General features: G+C 34.5%; 1 protein-coding gene across 1 annotated transcript in view; it reads left to right on the top strand.

Moving 5' to 3' along the window:
• The window catches only part of LOC106139058 (G-protein coupled receptor dmsr-1), a 39,086-nt gene extending 21,986 nt beyond the window's left edge, over nucleotides 1–17,100 (top strand). Inside the window, exons 4-6 of the mRNA XM_013340396.2 lie at nucleotides 4,673–4,839; nucleotides 15,186–15,256; nucleotides 16,569–17,100. Coding sequence (XP_013195850.1) covers nucleotides 4,673–4,839; nucleotides 15,186–15,203 — 185 coding nt within the window. The 3' untranslated portion in view covers nucleotides 15,204–15,256; nucleotides 16,569–17,100. The remainder of the gene's footprint in view (nucleotides 1–4,672; nucleotides 4,840–15,185; nucleotides 15,257–16,568) is intronic.
• Nucleotides 17,101–20,462: the final 3,362 nt, after the last annotated feature.

Here is a 20,462-nt window from a genome sequence, read left to right as displayed (position 1 = left end):
TGTAACCTCTTCAAGCTTTACCTGTTAATCTTCTTGAAATATCGCGTATACATAATTAAGAGTCAAAAGAAGGATCATATCTATCATCTCGGTAAAAACTACAGTTCCGATGGAATTTGCGAAAAACCTTTATTGTTTTGTACTTTAGATGGCGCTGAATTCGCTTGGGCGAAGCTGCGGGTAAAAGCTAGTTAAAAATAAGTGTGTAAAACAAAAGTGTTAGAAGAATGAATATTGTCAAAAATAACGAACCTAACGTTATCATTCTCGTCTTACGTGTCTCTTTGATTACATCATTATGATACTGGGGGAGAGTTCGTACAAATTGGATTTCAATATAATAACACACGCGATATTTTTCAGACAAGGATTTCTGCCTGTTCCCCATTTAGCTGGTGTATTTAATATCAATGTATTTTCAAAAGATAATCGATTTTAAATATGACAACCTTTACTTAACAATTCATAGAAATTATTTAGATAATAACTTCGGCCTAACTAAAAACGTTAGTGTTATGTAGTGCAACATTTGATGCATTTTGATATACCTATGCAAATTAATAAGAATCTAAAAAAATATTAATGAAAAAACATCAAAGCGTATCCATTTCCTAGGCCGTTTCCTTACAATGAATTTTCTAATATATATTTCTCAATTTCTTTAAAAGTCAGTTGCATCAAACAGCCTTTCAACTATCGACTTCTCATTTGCTGTATTATCCAAATCCACGTCTTGGCTTCTATAAATAAGTCTGTGGTTGTAGAGCAAGTAGGTAGGTAATAACTCAGTACCGCACCTTATTATAATAACCTCATGCCTTAACTCAAAGTCACTCCACACATCACACTACGATAACCTGATAACAATACCTTGCTAATTACTTTGTTAACTCAAATTCTCTGAACAAATTAATGGTAACGTACCTACGTGGATATATAATCTACATAACTAACCTTTCATCATTATACAATTAGACCAGCAATGCCTTTGACAATGACAGGAGGTAGATAGATAGAATACCCTTTTTTGCACTTAAAATTATAACAATAGATTTGATATGTACAAAAAGCGGCCTTATCGAATTATACAATCTCTCTCTCCAGGCAACAAGAACAGTCATTGTAAAAGACTTACCACTAAAAAGGTAATAAGTTTCATATTAAATGATTACATACAACTGTGTTGTGATGAGGCACGAGACCCGCTTTCGCTAGGTGTCTGTCATTGAAAAAAAAACTTTTCATAAGAATACACCTTATTTAATTACTTTATATTTTGAGCTTATTAGGTCTATTTAAGTAATGTATTTCTGTTAATTTCGAATTTAGAACATAAACACTACAATAACAAAAGTGCCGTTAAAACGTTCAAAAGAACAATGTCGCAGGCAAATGATAAATTAAATTACGTTTAACTTTAAGTTAACAGTTAACTAAATAAACTGAATTATTAAAATAGGAGCTCCTGCAAAATTTGATAAAATAGTAAAAGGCTTTTTTTATCGAACTTTTTGAAAGCGTCGGTGGTCGAACGTTACTCGTAATGGTGCCCGAATAAAAAGCGTAACGTACAGGGTCCAGGTTTGAATCCTACCGCGGTCATTTAAGTGCAAATGTCACTTTTCTGAATTAAGTACTTTTTTCTGAATTTACTTGCATTAGTTTGATTGCTCACCAATAAAGTGAAGGAAAACTACACGAAGCGTCTTCAACAACCTGTGAAAACTGATTACCCAATTTAGGATCATGGTCAATGTCCATGATCCTAAATTAAAAAAATATTAAATATTAATAAATATTTAATATTAAATATTAATATTTTTTTCTTTCTATTTGCATAGTGTTTCATTATTCTGCTCAGATACAAATTAAGCTTCATATACTAAAGAAAGAACTTAAATAAAGTTTAAAATTATAAGCCACGGTCTTACTCCGTTGAATTCTTCTATAGCAAATTATGTAGTTTTTTAAAGGCATCCATAACGTTTTTCATCAATAACGAAAATCTTTAAAGCAATCCATTAGGACTGACAGAAACAAACCTGTTAAATTGTATGAATGGGGCGGAAAGTTCAATCCCATTCGTTTGGAAAATTTGATCATTTTTCTTAGTTGCGTGGAAATTGAAGAGAAGGCGTTCAGAGGGTCCTCTTTTCTTCGGATTTAACGTCACGCCTCGAAGTTCTTACTAGTCAGTACACGTCTTATCCTAAGAATAAATCCACTGTATTTGTTAGTTTTATGACACTATAAAAAGACCCCGTAATGCCACAAAAACCTCAGAGAATTCTTCGTATAAGGAAAATAATAACCCGGGGAGCGATTTCATATTCTATAAGAAATAAAGAGATCTACATTATTAAGGTGTTACCCATATCATCTCGCAAATCTTTTGTCAGCGTAATTATTAAGTTTGATCGACGTTTTTACACTTTTCAATGAAATATCTGGCCTTAAAAATGTATTCCTCGCTTTCACGCGATTAGACTTTCGTAATAACTCTGAGAACAACTTAAACATGTACATTAAAGTTTTAATTTTATCGAATAGCTTATAATTATTTAGGTAAGCCTTGTTATTATTATCGTAACGTCTAATGTAAACGCGAGTTACTCTTGATAGATGGTATAGTACATTTAGAGAACGTATAATCATAAAAAAGTATACAGTTTGTTTGACATATGTATTGAAGCGCAGCTCAAATCGCTAGTTTATAAGTAGTATTTCCGGGAATTCCCAAGGGAATTTAAACCAACGGGGTTTTCGTTTTACGCCGGTCGAGACGCGGGCGTATTCTAGAAGGTTCATAAACAGACTCATAAAATCGTTGGAGTTAAGTGGAAACTTGAGCGCAACTAAAAAACAAGATTACAACATCGAATACATAAATAATTTGTTTTTCTTTTGTGGCCGTTATAATGTCGTGTGGTTTCCGGCACTTTAGAGTAGAACCACTCCATATTTTTCACATGGATGCAACTAAGGGATAGGCTTATAAACTTGGAATTCCTATTGTAGGCGATGAGCTAGCAACCTGTCACTATTTAAATCTTAATTCCATCATGAAACCATACATCTGAACGTGGCCTTTCAGTCTTTTCGAGACTGTTGGCTCTGTTTTCTTCGCAAGGATTAGACATGTTGGTATGTATATTTTTCTTTTCGTTACAGGCACAATTTAACGGTTACTGTTTAAATAATTTTTTTGTAAGTTACTCGTACTAAATAATTAATCATATTTCTTATCCACGGCAACTCTCAGCTTAATTTCATTTGTCATACATATTTAATTAACGTTGCAATTATAATTAAAGTCAATATCTTAGGTACTCATATAGGTTCTTAGTACTCCTATATTTCTCGGTATATTTTTATCAAACGTTAAATATTTATTTTTATAAGTACTATAAATATGTGATTAAAATTTGAAATAGAATTAGTTATTCGCACCTATTAGGTACTTAAGTAATCTTAGATATGTTCTTTTACGAGAAAACGTGGGTTTACGCCGAAGGGTAGAAATAATTGATTGATTACTCGAAGAACCCATTATTGGTCTTTGCAACTTGTATTACGGGTAAGTATTATCGTAATACCTACTGTATTATCAGAATAAAAACGTTTCAGAAGTACCTAGTAGAGTAACATCTTAAAATAACTACAAAATTTGTTTCGTACGATTACTGGCACTTTAGAGTAGGACCACTCTGTATCTTTGCCTTGAATGTCGTAAAAGACGACTAAGGGAAAGGATAATAACTTTAGATTCTTCTTATAGGTATGGACTAGCAATCTGTCACTATTTGAATCTCAATTAAGCCAACAGCTAAATGTAGCCTTTTAGTTTTTTCAAGTCTACTGGTTCTGTCTATCCCGCAAGGGATATAAACGTGACTGGATGTAATGTTTTCTCGATAATCATCCTTCTGGTATTTCTCCCAGTCGCACCTTCGAAGGAAGAATCGAATCACACCTGCTCTACGAGACTTTGTTTCATAGTGAAATAGGTGTTTTATATGAATCATACAAACATATTGTCACGTCTATATTCCTTGCGGGGTAGACAGAGCCAACAGTCTTGAAAAGACTGAATGGCCACGTTCAGCTCTTTGGCTTAATGATAGAATTGAGATTCAAATAGTGACAGGTTGCTAGCCCATCGCCTAAAAAAGAATCCCAAGTGTGTAAGCCTATATATGAATCAATTACATATATACGTCAGGCCCGCATATCCAGCTTAGTTAATCTTGAGAACATTATTAGGGATAACGTACACTTCTTCCCAATTTGGCGTTTTAGACTAGAAATGGGTTCACAACGCATGTTAGAGATTTTATCAAGGGTGAATGTTGCATACAAATTAGTTTGTCCTCATTTAAATTTCTAATTGTGACCCCTAATGTAACATCATATTCTTGTATTTAAATTGTAATAATACATTAATTGACTTGATTATCACTTACGCAAACATTGAGAGAGTGGTCTATACATATCAGTTAAGGTTCATACATACATAGGTACTCAAATTCCTTACGGCGAAGATTGAGCCACTAGTCACCAAACTAAATAGTTTCACTTCATTGACTTTACAATCGGCGTTGAAAGTGAATCAGCGGTCACATAGTATTTCATATTCGCTACTTGACTGCTTACATTTGTTTTTCCCATCCAGGTGACCTAATGGACGTGCTAGCGCTGTTCACGTCGTCAGTAAACTTCGTGCTGTACTGCAGCATGAGCCGGCAGTTCCGCTGTACCTTTGCCCGACTGGCGCGCAGGATGCTGTCGGCTGCCGAAGAACCCGCTAAGTTCGCCACCAAACTCGAGCCCACCACGCAGGTACAGGAATGCCAATCCAAAACCTATTATAAAGAGTTAATTCAAAGGTCATAGCTATTTATGTAGCAGTAAATATATTTAATGCAAAACTTGTCATCGTTTCAAGTCCAGTCTGATTATGCGATGCATGTGTTCATATCTTTTTGAGATATAGACTAGCAAACTAAAACTTTCTCTGACCATTACTGAACATCACCATTCTACCACTAAACCATCCAGCTAAACGTAGTCATAGTCACCTTGTGTCTATTGGCTCTGTCTTTTTAAGTCTGATTCGGAAGATATACTCGTATAAACCCGCCTTTACCACATAATTCGGGTCTACGACGGATACATGTTTCAGCTATAAACCTATTACAAATTGAGGATATTCCATACTCATTGTACCTATCCTTTAAATTTCCCTTTAACCCATGTTAGCTCTAACTGATGTAGGTAACTTTTGATAGTCCTTTTGTGTTGTGTATTGAAATTTAAACATGATACACTTGAATAATAGATACAAAGAAAATGTACCAAAGTTGTTATTTGAGATGAATTCTTTGCTTTGTCTTAGAATTTTTAAGTAGCTTCTGATAGCGTTTCTGAAATAGCTTCTTTTAGAAACACAGTTTTTTAATGCTTTTATGAAACTAGATACTAAAGTTCCATTACTAAGTAACTCTATACTAAAGTTATAAAAGCATTGTATAAATTTAAGATAGCATCCATCCATCGTAGTCTCATAAACACAGCCTTATTGTACGAAAATATATTCCTAAAGCATACTTGATTATTTTATAACTTCTGAAGTTACGCTAAGTCGAAACATTGCTCATAAATAAGTTAGAATAATGTTTCAACATATAAGAACGAATTACTGAGAAAAAGAGATAGAAATGTTTTATGAGCAAAGAATAGTACCATTTCTTAGATGAAAATGGCCACGTAATAACTATATTTCTTTCTCCAAGAAATCTTAGCACAATTTCAGAAATCGGGACTAGGATTCTTGTAGCATTTGTCTTAGACGATTTGGCCATATGACCCACACCCGCACGTGTTACATAAATATGAGTTAAATTTGTTCTGCTTATTGCTCGATAAACGCAAATATATTTGATGGCTGTCGTAAAGTAAAATATAGAGGAGTAATATTTTGAAACTGTGGAGAATTATGACGGGTTCAGGGTTTAATAGTTGACGTAAAATTAAATCGCATTAGTTTCTACAAATGTATTACGTACTGTTTATTAAGCTTTCGCTTTGTTAATAAATATTTGTTAAATTAATATTACTGAAAAGTATGTCGTCATAGTATCGAAATTGGAGATAATCCTCTTTGATGCTTCTTTGGACAAGTAATTATTTTGTTAATCTTCGTTTAGTGCTGAATAAAACGGCTTTTAGTATTAAGTAATTAAACGTCCAATTGTTTAATCGAATAAGGCTGTTACTTTGATCTTATAGCTCCCCAATTTTAATAAATTACTGATGAGGAAATGCAGACATTCAATTATTTATTCAGCGAAGCTACGAATAAATGTGATTGAACCAACCAAACGTCAAAAAAAAACTATGTCGATGTATAATTTCACTAATATTTTTCATTTCACTAATATCTGTTAATAGTAACCAAATACCGTGTGATTGCCGGCACTAATATAAAAAAGAATATTCCGATGGATGTCGTAAAAAGCGACTAAGGGATAGGCTTATAAACTAGGGATTATTTTTTAGGCGATGGGCTAGCAATCTGTCATTATTTGAATCTCAATTCTATCATTAAGGGAAACACACAGGACTTATTTTATCCTTCAATTCGTCTTATGATTAATTTTCAACATAGCATAGCCGTCACATGCGTGAAACCCTATACGGGTATTGTCTCTTGACAATGCACGTGCTACTTAAGAAAATACCACAATAGATATCTGCAATTACCTAATTGTTGCAGTCTGATAAAATGTAGCCTCATCGAGAGTTTTATATTAATACCAATAGACATAATAAAAAAGAAATATTCTTGGCGTAAATGTGTTTGTTATATGCCCATGTGTTCTTACAATGAGAGAAAACATCTTGAGGAAACCTGCATATTCAGGCAACCGTATGTGTAAACATGATCGATCCGATACGGGTTTGGTTTACCTGAAAAGGTTGCGGAGTCAGATGGGAGTCGCTTCGTGTAAAAACCTGACTCACCCAATCCAGAATCCATAATTAAAGGCATACCCTAGGCTCCTCTCCAGAGTGATGAGGATGCAAACGGAATTAAAGCTAGCAGGAACAAGATACACGTATGTGTTCCGTACATAGGTTGGTAGGAGCGTCAGTTTTATTTAGCCTTACATTTTAGCTAATTTTAAGTGAGTTATATTTTTATCAGGTGTAGGTAGTTATAAGTTATAAAGAAAATGAATGGATGATCAATATAATAACTTTAAATCACAATTTGCGAATAAATATTGTTAAAAAAACGTAATAGACAACGTTTTTGCATATTCCAAGTTATTTTCCGTTCGTTGCATTTAATATTTTTAAAAGACAGTCAAACAAATTGTTAGTTATCATTGCATTCGTTCCCAAATTTTTGCTAACTTTAAATTTCTTTGAATACAAAATAACAGATTTAGTTTAAATCAAACACTCCTGTAAGCTCCTGTAAGCTCATTTCACGGTTAATAAAACTGTTCCGTGGATATAAACAATTTATGCTACAGTACATTTTGTTACTAGATCGTGACGGAATGATACGAGTTCAAGTAAATATTTATGTTGTTTAGTCTTTCTAAACACTATGAAATAGTTTAGATAATTATCGCTGAATAAATTCCTATCAGGAATTTTATGAAAAATATATCATAATGGAAATGATACATACATATATATAGTCACATATATATCCCTTGCGGGGTAGATAGCGCCAACAGTTCTGAAGAGGCTCACAGGCCACATTCAGCGGTTTGGCTTTATGATAGAATTGAGATTCAAATAGCGACAGGTTGCTAGCCCATCGCCTAAAATAAGAATCCCAAGCCTAACCCTTAGTCGCCTTTTACGACATCCACGGAAAATGAGATGGAGTGGTCGTATTCTTTTTTGTATTGGTGCCGGGAACCAATCTTTTAGTATATGATCTGCAACTTGTTACTATTGTCCATTATTACACCATACAACTGAAAATAGCCTTTCAGTCTATTGATTTTATTGGCTCTGTCTACCCCGTAAGAGTAAAGACTTGTTTGTATGATTGTATGTGTAACACAATGGAAATTATTTTTCCCGAAATACACGAATTTTGACAAGGTATCATTTGAAGTCTTACATTCTCTTTCTCTTTAGTTATCGTTCTGATAAATTTTCAATATATTATTAGGCCTTATCAAAGTTTGTCCTAAGAACTCGTAGCGACAAGAACAAGGCACTCTACGATCACGCTACGAAAGCGCTACGACAGCGAAAGTAGGCTACGCAAGTGTTACAAACTTACAAGGCATTTTTTCACAATGTCACGTAAGATAGTGTACTGAATTCGTAACTTTTCTCTTTACGCAGTCATTGCTACATTTTGTTTTTATATTCTGTTATGCGAAAAAGTATATTCATTCATATTGTACAAGTTTTCGGTTTGGTTGCAAATAAATGAGTTAGTGTGTGCTGCTTAGTTCTCTAGATTGTAAAATTCAATTAAGGGAAAGGCTTATACTTTGAAGGCGACAGGTTAGCAACCTGTCACTAATTTCATACCCCCAGTTCGTTGTAACACCATCCAGCTAAACGTAGCCTTTGAGTTTTGACACTATTGACTTCTTCTAACCCGTAAGAAATAAAGACGTGATACATTCAAACATAAAGGTACGGATACTCCGCAGAGTTTTAATGCTAAATACTTACCTATATAGTTCAAAATCATTAAATGCCCTGAATACTAGAAAAAGTATGTCGAGTGATGACGTTGCAAGTCCAGCGTTTGAAAATTTTACTCATCTTTTTTACGTTAAAAAGAGTAACTAAACTTTCTACTGCCTGTCGTTTATTTTCTTTTATCTTCAAACGCTGTTGGCACAAATACATAATTTTGTATAGTAAAGAAGGGTTGTATAATATTCATAAAGGGAAACCCTTATCATATACTGCGTTTGTATATGCGAGAGTCGTATTATTGAAGTTTGTGGTAGAGATGCCAGCAAAGCTATTTCCTGTTTTACCTGTACGTACGTAAATGTTGAATCTTGCGGTAAACAGCCTCATATAGCGCTTCATATGATCTAAATTCAAGATTTTCAAATCAAACAAAACACGTCCGTTCAGTGTATCACATCAATATTTTATTTATTTTATTCGGAGACATACAGTCTTAAATTACTATGCAACATTTTTATAGCTTGACCAAATACATATTTTTAAATTTTGATGTTATATAAATAATAAAATACAAAGCACTGAGAACGATACATGAAATGCAAACTTTAAACAATATTTCGAAAGGGAAAAAAATTCAATGGTTTACGGAAGAGATCCCTAAATGATTAAGTCCGCCTTTGTATATTTTGTCTTATCAAAATTACATTGAAACTGTATATTTGTGTTCTTTCTTATGTACAATAAAGTTATTATAAATAAAAAACAAACAAAAATCTTGAAACCGAAATGTTAACTGGCTCAATATCGAAATAATTAAATCATCACCTAGATGCCGTGTGGTTCCCGGCACCAATAGAAAAAGAATAGGACCACTCCATCTCTTTCCCATGGATGTCGTAAAAGGCGACTAAGGGATAGGCTTGTATACTTGGGATTAACTTTTAGGCCATATATGCCAATCTAAGGTCTGCCGCGCCGATGGATGCATGGCTAGGGGCGAGCCTAGTCTCGAGCGTGCCACTTCCGCCATGGGGTTGGGCGACCCCCAGGTAATGGCTAGCCTTACCCTGGCATGCGGGGCTCTGCTGGGGCGGACAAAATTGTTCCCTTGCGTCTCGTGGGAATCGCATGGATGCAAATTTTTTGAAAGAGCACCTAAATGGCGGCGATGGTGTCCGCACCCCATCACGTCTCGTTCCCGGCGGGAGCGGTATGCGGTCTGCTGAAAGCCGCTTTGCGACGATGAATGTAAGAGGAGGAATGAAGGATAAAATTGAGGAAGTATGTCAGATGATGGGTGAAAGACGGTTGGATGTGTTGTGCGTGAATGAAACGAAGCGGAAAGGATGCGACGCGACGCAGCACGGCCCTTACACGGCGTATTGGTCTGGAATTTCCAGTACCAGCCGAGGCTGTCAAGGGGTCGGTCTAATCCTTTCTGCACGAATGGCTGAGTGTGTGAATGAGTATGAGTGTGTCAGCCCTCGTCTTCTATGGATTAGGCTGAAAGTTGGAATCACTCGGATCTTCGTTTTAGGTGTTTATGCACCGTGGGATGTGGGTTCGAGGGGTACAACATCAGCAAAAAGCGAAAACGAGGAGTTCTGGAATAGTGTAAGAGAAGTATTGAAAGTTACCAAGCCAAATGAGAAGATTATTATGTTAGGTGATTTTAATGGATGGGTGGGTGTAAAGCGTGATGGATATGAAAAGGTGCTTGGTGCGTTTGGTGACGAAAAGGTGAATGATAATGGAAGAAGTGTATTAGAAATTTGTCTAGAGTGGGATCTTTTTGTGTCGAACTCAATGTTTCAACATAAAGAGATCCACACCTATACAAGAGTGGAAGGTATTTTAAAAAGTATGATAGACTTTGTGATTGTAGATGAAAGATTGAAGAACAAAGTGCTGGATACCCGTGCATATCGCGGTGCTGGCATTGACTCGGACCATTTACTGGTGATATCCCGGATAAGGGGTATCTTCAATCGCTGGCGGCACAGGGTAAGGGAGCAAACCAGCGCTTTGGAAAGAGTGAAAGTAGAAAATTTGCAAGATATGGATGTAGGTAAGAAGTATATTAATAGACTGAAGGATGAAATTTAAGATTTAGATGAGAGGAGCAATATTGAAAATGGATGGAAGGAATTTAAAGAAAGAATTGTGAAAGTAGCTGTTGAAGTGTGTGGTGTAAGTAGAAGAAGGAAAGGGAAAAATCACAAAAATGCGTGGATGAGTAAAGATGTGCAAGAACTTGTGCGATTAAAGAAGAAAGCATGGCTGGATTTGTTAGCAGCAAAAGCTAACTTAAGAATGCAAGAGGTTATAGATGAGGATGTGAATGAAGCACGTAAGGAATATAAAAAAATGAAAGATTTGGTTAAGAAAGCTGTGATTAGAAAGAAAGAAGAGTATAAAGAGGATTTTGATAAAAGGCTATCAGAAGACTTTCAGTCAAATCTGAAAGTATTCTGGAAATCCGTAAGGTCAGCCCGAGGAAAAACTATAACCAGAGAGCTGACTAGGATCAGATGCCAGGATGGTAGCGTTGTGAAAGGAGAAGAATGTGTGCTAAAGATATGGAAGGACTATTTTGAGAGTTTATTTGAAAAAAAGGAAGAAAATAAGAAAGAGTTCTGCTATAGCGAAGAAAAAGAGAATGAGATGGAAGGCGAAATTGAAATGTTTGAAATTGTGGAAGCACTTAAGAGTATGAAAGCGGGTAAGGCTGCCGGGTATGATAGAGTGTCGGTCGAGATGCTTAAAGCAGGAAAAGGCGTCGTAGCTAGACAGTTGTACTGCCTTTTCAATTTGTGTTGGAGAAGCGGCCGAGTACCAAAAGATTGGTGTAAGGCTGTTATTGTGCCACTTTACAAAGGAAAAGGGTCACAACTGGACTGCAAAAATTATCGTGGTATAAGCCTGCTTAGCGTCGTCGGCAAATTGTATGCTAAGGTATTGATTAATAGAGTCAGGAATGAAACTGATGACAAAATATGGGATGCTCAAGCGGGATTTCGAAAGGGAATGGGATGTACTGATCAGGTCTTTTCTTTGCGGTGCATAGCCGAAAAGTTTTTGGCCAAGAGTCAAAAAGTCTATTGCACTTTCGTGGATTTGGAAAAGGCCTATGACAGAGTTGAGAGGAATGAATTGTGGTCAGCACTTTCTATGCATGGGGTGAGCAGTCTCTTGATACGAGCACTGAAATCCTTATATGAGGATTCGAGTGCTTGTGTCAGGATAAACGGAGCGCACACTGAGTGGTTTAAGATTGAGAAAGGTGTTAGGCAGGGATGTGTTGCGTCACCGTGGCTGTTCAACCTATTTATGGATAGTTGTTTGACAGATTTGAAAGAGTCTGAAAGTGGATTAAGGATGAATGAATTACTCGTCAAATGTCTGCTCTATGCCGACGATCAGGTTATACTGGCGTCATCAGCGGAGGAGTTACAGGAGATGGTAAACTGTATGCATGAAGCTTTAAAAGAGAAAGGAATGAAAGTGAACGTAAGTAAAACTAAAACACTGGTTTTTGAAATGGAGAAAGAAATGAGAGCATGTAATATTTTGATTGGAGGAGAAAAAGTTGAGCAAGTGAAAGAGTTTGTATATCTAGGATCAAAGTTTACATCAGATGGCAAGTGTGATAGTGATATTGAAAGGAGAGTGAACGCGGGGAACATGGTGAATGGAGCTTTGCATGCCTTTATGAGCAGTCAGAAACTATCCAAAAAGGCTCGACTGGCTGTGCACAGGGGCGTGTTGGTCCCGACATTAATGTATGGGAGTGAAAGTTGGGTATGGCAAAAGAAGCACGAAAGCAGAATAAATGCGGTGGAAATGAGAGCGTTAAGGAGTATGTTGGGTGTGAAATTGAGTGACCGGATAAGGAACAGCGTGATAAGGGAATGTTGTGATGTGAAAGAAGATGTAGTTACAGGAATAGAAAAGGGTATGTTGAGATGGTTCGGTCATGTGGAGAGGATGAATGAAAGCAGGTTGACTAAGCAGATATACAAGGAGAGTGTGGAGGGAAAGGTCGGGGTGGGAAGACCTAGACGAACATATCTTGATCAAATTAAGGACGTCCTGGTGAAGGGTCAGGTCAAAAGTGCCCGAAACCGCCGAGCTTGCATGAAGAAAGTTATGAATGTGGATGAAGCAAAGGAAGTATGCAGGGATCGTGGCAAGTGGAAAGAGGTAGTCTCTGCCTACCCCTCCGGGAAAGAGGCGTGAGTTTATGTATGTATGTATGTATCACCTAGATATTATTAGCATTACTGAACCCTTATGAATGGAGAAGAAAGAGTTATTATGCACAAAACTCTTATAATTTGCATGGTAAGAGAAGATGTTGGCACACACTACGTCTTTATTCGCTACCTGATTATAGTTTAAGTGCTATAGATAAATGTAATTATAATAACAATAAAGCCCCTTTTATGTTGGATTTGGGCCCATGATTGCCTTCTAAATGATCGCCCTCATGGGATCGTGATACCATAATGTTCCTTAAGAATGATGATGAAAATTTAATCATAAAAATGCGTTATTTATACACACGCACGTATGTACTTACATAATTAATAACATTGAAATATTATAATTTTTCATGATTATGTTACTTTCAAAAAAGGTTATATTGACTTACAACGTCAATTTTCAATTGCTGAATTAAAATTTGAAAACACGCATATTCGTATGGTTTCAATGCGTGGTCTAAATCCCTCTACAAAGTGTGTTATCTCGATCAAAACCGCTCCACACCTGCTCGAATACTACAGACATAACAAACTAACAACACCTCTTTTTAACTTTCTAAACTGTTTGTAACTGTTAAAAACTGAAAAATTATATTTCCAGCCAGGAAGAACAGTATAGTATAGTAGTACCTTCTCATACATTTGATCACTTAAATAGTGACAGATAACCCATCGCCTAGAAGAAGAATCCCATCCCAACCTAATTTATATGGAATAGTCCTATTCTAAGGTACATGGAACCACACAGCACAGAATTGTATCAGAATTGAAAAATCTTTTTTTTTTTATACGAGATATTTGCGTTGCGACACCGGTTAAAGGACTATTTCATAATTGTCTCAGGCACTTGTGTATTATGTGTATACCACATTGTACGTTCATCAAACTTGTTACTTACAACTTGTTGGTTAGTTATGTAGGTACTTTCGCACTAAATGGCACTTTGGTGAGTTTCTAACCGCTACCTTGACTCGTAATAGGTGAATTAAGAACCTTTTAAGACACAAACAACTTAATATATTATTTACCTACAACATACGTTTATAACTTTGTCCTTTATAGTGATGAGACATTTATTAAAAATTTATAAAAGTCATCGAATTATCAGTGGGGCGCACAAGGATGAGATAGATAGCGCTTTACCGTTCCATAAATTTCATATAATATATCTTTTTTACATTTTGTTTTGGGTATATAAAATTCATTCTTCTTCTTTTTGACTTTGGATTCATCTTTCTGGATAGGACCGCGGGGTATGCCTTTGGCCATAATTCATCTTTGCAATTATCCATACATACATCCATAAAACATTGAGCAACTTATTTATTTAGTCTACCACAGATTGTGACGTTATACCGCCTTGTCATGTTGCCGTGTGTCGGGTCCACCATTTTTGTTTCGATAAATCATGTCGATAAATCTATCAAGCCAGACAAGGCTCGACCCATGTTACTTACACGCTATTCAAGTCACTACAAGCTTCTTCAGAATACTATAGAGATAAAGTTTAACGCCGCTGTCAGTAACAAAAGATTGGACCTTACTTGGTTAACAGATTTTGATAGCCTACTCTTATAATATTTTGCCTTTAAAATATTTATCTCTCTTACTTATCTACTCTTATCATAAATTGTAAAGTAATAAGAGTCGATAAGTAAGAGAGATATTTTTTTTACTTTTTTAGCCATTGACTGAGTAAAAAAATAAGTAATAGTAGTACATATTTAATGGAGCTTTTCCTCGTCAGAATTGACTTTAATCTTGGATAGGTAATAGTTTGTTCAGCGTTGCTTAATACGCAAAGTTTTCTTAGCTGAATATTGAGATGTCTTTTATAGAAAATAAAAACATTTATTATTTAAATTAAAATTGAGAAAGGCTTTATGTCTTGAAATTAATTTTCCCTTTTAATATTCCCTTGGACGTCACGATCAAGATAGAATATTCCGTGAACTTATTTTTTGTCTACTAATGATGTTCCACTTCAATAAAACAATTTATTTGGAAATAGACATGCATGAACATATACGTATTATTATTATACCTTTAGGAAATAACAATCCACTAAATAATGTATGGACTTTTCGAATGGTTGGTCATATCTATTAGAAATGAATGAACGAGCACGAATGAACCAGGTGTTGGTACACAATTATCTGGAGTGTCCCATCTTTATAGCTTAGAATTAGTTGTTGACACCGGTGATAAAAGATTTATGGTCGTTCTCTGTTGCAGGTCACCGGGCCGCTATAGCGACAAATACCCGCCCTGATTAGGGTGGTCGAAGAGAGTATTATATGAATAAGGTGAGGTGTTATTTATCTTCATATGCTTTCTGGCTAGCCTGTCAGCGCTGAAACAATATAATGTGTGCCAGCTGCTTCTCTTTCCGCGCAGACTGTTATGAGGCAATCTTTAGAAACGATAATAAAGTAAGGATTAATTACGGAGATGGTCTACCAATCTCTCAATTTTATCTTTAAGAAGATCATCCAACTAAACGTGTCATTTCAGTTTTTTTAAGAGTATTCACAAAAGCACGCTACTCAATTAGGATTTTGCAGTTCAAAAACTGATAAAATTAAATGCAGATGTATTAAGAACAAATAAAACGCGTGTTTTATGTTAATAAGTAACTAATTAAGTTTCTCACTGCCCAATTAGTATGCGGTACATATTAATCTATCAGAATTTCTTAATCCGGGCTTAGGCTTTCAGAAAATATATCTAATTTAACCTTAGAATAGGATTTGTTTAATCCGAACACGGTAACGCGTTTATACGAGTATTTTTCATTATTATTTGAGAGTTTCGTAAAATAATCTTGTTAAAGAGGTATTTTTCTTGTTGGAAAAAATGTTTTATTGTAAATAAATTAAAAAAATATATGTTAAAGTCCTGCAACTGTTTGCACGTATACACAATCAAAAGTGAACCATAGGGTCATGAAGAAAGTTTTAGGTTATCGTTAAAAGTAATAGTTACATGATTGTATTTTACTTATTTTATTAAGTTACACGGATCTACATGATAGGACATAAAATAATACAATTGAAAAGTTTGTAACAAAGTTAATCAGTAACTCCTCTTCCGAGTAAGGTTTCCGTCCTAATTTTGCTCAAGTTACCTTTATTGTCGGTGAAAATACCTCAACGTTAGCAATCATTATCAGTTATTTTTTTTAATATTAGTAAATTTATATGTCAGTTACCGACCCTTCGTAATATAGGGTTAAAGAATGATATTGTGATCAACTCTTTAATTACCAACCAAGCTTTAAATTCTCATAATTACGTTTAACTTTCTATTCTTGTTATATATTTAGAAGTCGATATCTTATTCTGGAGAAGTTGAGTCTTGTTTTAACACATGACATTACCCCTTGAGTTGAGGAAAATAAATGAACAATCACAAAGGACGAAATGGGGACGAAATGACTTTATTTTACAAATGACATCCTTTTTGATGTCTCGCAATAGGTGTTTACGTTTGATCAAGGGTGAACGTACCTTAAAATGTATTAAGAAAGAAAGCGAGGCTCAAAACAGGATAACTCAATTTACAGTTTGTTTGAAACTTAATGGTCTTTAATAATGTTTATTCTTTTCTCTTTTCCAGGTACTCATCACGTGCTCTCTAAATATTGAATAAATAATGGACTTTGTAATAACATTTTAGAAAATAAACGTAAAATTTGTAGACTATGTTAAGGTTAAATTTATATAAGTAGAAAAAATTATATAAGTACTTACTGTACCTTAGTATATATTTACTAGTTTTTGCGTCTTGAGCCATGACGCAAGAACTAGCATTTGGCAATTAATTGTAGGCAATTGTATAGAAAAATATTATATCTTTGTGTTATGATTTTGAATCACTAGATTTTTTTAATTCTAGGGTCCAAAAAGTGATTTCATTAATAAATTTGGATATATAAATAAACGAATTTAATTCTCTAATTGATGTAAATATTGCATTTATAAAAGATAAGTATGTACATTGCATCTTAGTTTATAATGTTTGAAATATATAATTGTATAAAGATGTTCATTATTCCTTTAAATTTGTTAATATGTATTGGCATAACTTAGCTACAATTCTTGTACGTTTTACATTATAAAAAATCTTTTATCAAATAAAATGTATCATATTATGGTGTTCATTGTTCGCGTTAGTGTAATTACTCAATGCCAAATAACATTTTTTTTATTTACACTTGATGTTTTATTGTTATTCCTGTCTCGCCCTCCACATTATTATACCTCAAATATTTTAAGCTTTCATCCAAAAAAATATGTATATTTCCTCCACATTATGAGCTTTAGGTATTCGTTATTCGTCAAATTTATTTCGGTAAAATATATTGGAATTACAAGAAAATCTAAGAATAGCTACTTCTTACGTAGATGTCCATGTACCCATGATCCCAACCAAGATAGACCAAGAGTATGTATATTGTTTATGTACTAAAAATGCGAAAGTGTGTATGCATTTATGGATGTGTGTTTGTTTCTCTTTCACACAAAAAAAAACTAGATGGATTTTAATGGGACTCTACACATAGTAATAAAGCTTAATAACATAATAAGTTAAAATTTATAGAGATTTAAGACGGACGTAGTCGCGGGTAACAGCTAGTAATACATGTATATGTATAACAACCTCGCATTCTTAGTCGTTTGACATTTGGCAAAAAAATTATCGCAAGACATATATTTGAATAGGTTTTAGGTACATCAAGATATATTTTTCCCTTAGGACAACCCCTGGCTTTCTCATCAGGAAGGATGATACGATGATACATTTCAAGAGTATATTGATGACAACAAAAGCTAATGCATCAGATGCTAATAAGTACGAGTATGTTAGATAATGAAGATACTTGTAAGAAGCAACAAGGTATTGAAAGGTATGCCTTGTGGTTATTTGACAATTACTGTGTTAAATGCTATTTATTTAGATATTTATCGGTCTAAAATATTATTATAAACTACTAGCGCAGGAAGAGTCCTATGTAGCTAGTCTTATATTATATGGTCCATGGCCCTGGTCTTCATATACTAACGATCTTATGAAATAAAAATACCTAAATGAAGGTTGTTATAGAAAAAATGCTTATCAAAATGATGTTATTTTTGCTTTTTATTTCTAGAGAGAGAGAACAGGTAAGTACTGGGGCATCCTACTTAAACCTTTCTGAAGCATCGCTTTAAACCTAAAATCAAACTATATATTATATAAGGTATAAGATTCGCGTATAAAATTCACGAGAAAAAGCTTAATATATATACATAGAAATAAATTAAAATCCATGCAGGGTTAACGATATTCGGGGCCGAATGCTACATTTTTAAATTAATAAATAATTTGCGACGGGCCATTAGGGACAGGGACCGGAGTCCCGAATGTTCCCTTGGAATTAATAATTATTTATGAGTGGTACGATGGGACTGGTCACTTTACAGACTGAGTTTCGTACAGTTACATTATTTATGAAATTTCTATTGCCTTTGCTGTATGTGTTATTTAAAAAATCTTAACTGACTAAGGTGAACGTAGTCTACGGGTCTTTCCGAGACTGTTGCCTTGATGTTTGGAATGGACTGAAATGAGAATCAGTTTAAAAGACAAGACAAGAAGAAATTGACTCTATCCCATATCAAGTATATGGGTTTGCAATGGGTTTGCATCATAAAATGGATTCTTTTGGTTATTTTTATATAGCGAGAATTTTGATATAACGCAAAAAATATTATTTATTTGCCTAAAGCTGCTTGATTTAAAAAGTTTGACTTTTGTTAAGCAATATCTTGTACCGTCCTGTTGTATATATATGTTTTTTAATCTTAATGTGCTCTTAGAAACGATTTCTTGAAACTTCTAAGGAAACAAATATTAATGATTTAGTTTTACACGGGCAGACCTGTAGGTGTATATAGCAAAGATAGCTAACTACGATTAATAGTAAAAGATATCCTCCAATTACACTGAATAAGATTGTACAACTATACTAAGATTAATACTCCAGAGATATTATTCTAAATTGGTACGATGAGTAGAGAAATCCCTTGAGAAATAAACTTTGACAGAATAATTGTCATCGTATCGGCCTCTACGCTAACTAAGGGAAATCAATGATCTCATTGGACAAGTTAAGATTATATTTTTAAGTTTAAAATGCATATTTCTGTCAACTATTTATACTGTAGGTAACTAAAATTGTGATGAATAGTATGTAGTTATGCAACATAATCATAAAAATATGAGATGAACAAGAAATTAGGCACTCACAGACGATTTTTCTGTAGTATTTTAAAGACCAATAAAAAAATTTGGTACATTTTTATTAAGATCTGAAAATACGAGTATGGCAAGATATACATATAGATATGAGAATTGGAATTATTTTAATGATCAAAATGTCTTAAATAATCTAGGGTACCAAATTTTGGTTCTAACTAATGAAGCTATTATTGCCATAATTCTCATTTCATGAATCTGTTCGTTAGACTTGAGTACTTAATTTATGAGCTACCGGAATGAGTATAACAGCATTCCTGACATAGATATTATTAATGTCCTCTGTGTTTATGTTTAGTACTCTTGCGGTGAGTGTAAACATAATTAATTTGTATATCTTCATAATGATAAGCAACATACATACATATAATCTCATCTATATCCCTTGCGGGGTAAACAGTGCCAATACTCTAGGAAAGACTGCCACGTTCAGCATGATGAGCAATGAAATCGACTTCGAATATTGACTCGTGTGTAGTCTCTGCCAAACCCTCTGGAAAAGAGGCATGATTTTTATATATAAATATTGACTAACTGAGGATCGTAGAGACGGCTGACTTTTATACGAATATGTCTTTTTTCCGTCGGCAGCGGGCCGTGCGGGTTCTGTTTACTTTCCTTCATTAATTAATAGTATCATCTTTCTACAACAACCGGGCTAATGGCTGGCAAATAATCAAAGCAATGCTTGACTTGCCTGTCCGTACAAATAGCCCTGGACGTTATGTAACTCATACTATAGGTCGAAGTTTCAATAATATACATCGATTTGTTACTTTGTTTCTTAAATGAATTAAAATTAGACAGCTGAAACTGAGTAACTGATACAATCGAAACTATGATTTAAACTTTAACTAAGTTAATCATGCAGTTGTTTCAATGTGTATCGGTTCACCTCGCAATTAAAGTCAGACGGTAGTCTAGACTCGAATTCCAAAGATAGGATCGTGATCATAAGCGGTCCCAAGGATATTACTTCAAAAACAATTTCTTTATCAACAGGCAAGATTTTATTAATATTGTTTATATCGTTTTATCATATAAGTCCATCTTTACAGGATATCAGGTAAATATCGTTTCATATTTAATGAAATAGTGAATCATGATCACGCTACGGAAAATATAAAATCAACAAAAAAACAGTTTAAAATAAAACATATCGAAATACAAAATCTCAAATTGTTTGGACAGCGTGCGCTCGCTACAGGCCCG

The sequence above is a fragment of the Amyelois transitella genome, chromosome 5, assembly GCF_032362555.1.
Source record: "Amyelois transitella isolate CPQ chromosome 5, ilAmyTran1.1, whole genome shotgun sequence".
NCBI classification, from domain to species: Eukaryota; Metazoa; Arthropoda; class Insecta; order Lepidoptera; family Pyralidae; genus Amyelois; species Amyelois transitella.
This window is presented reverse-complemented; position numbering and strand designations above follow the sequence as displayed.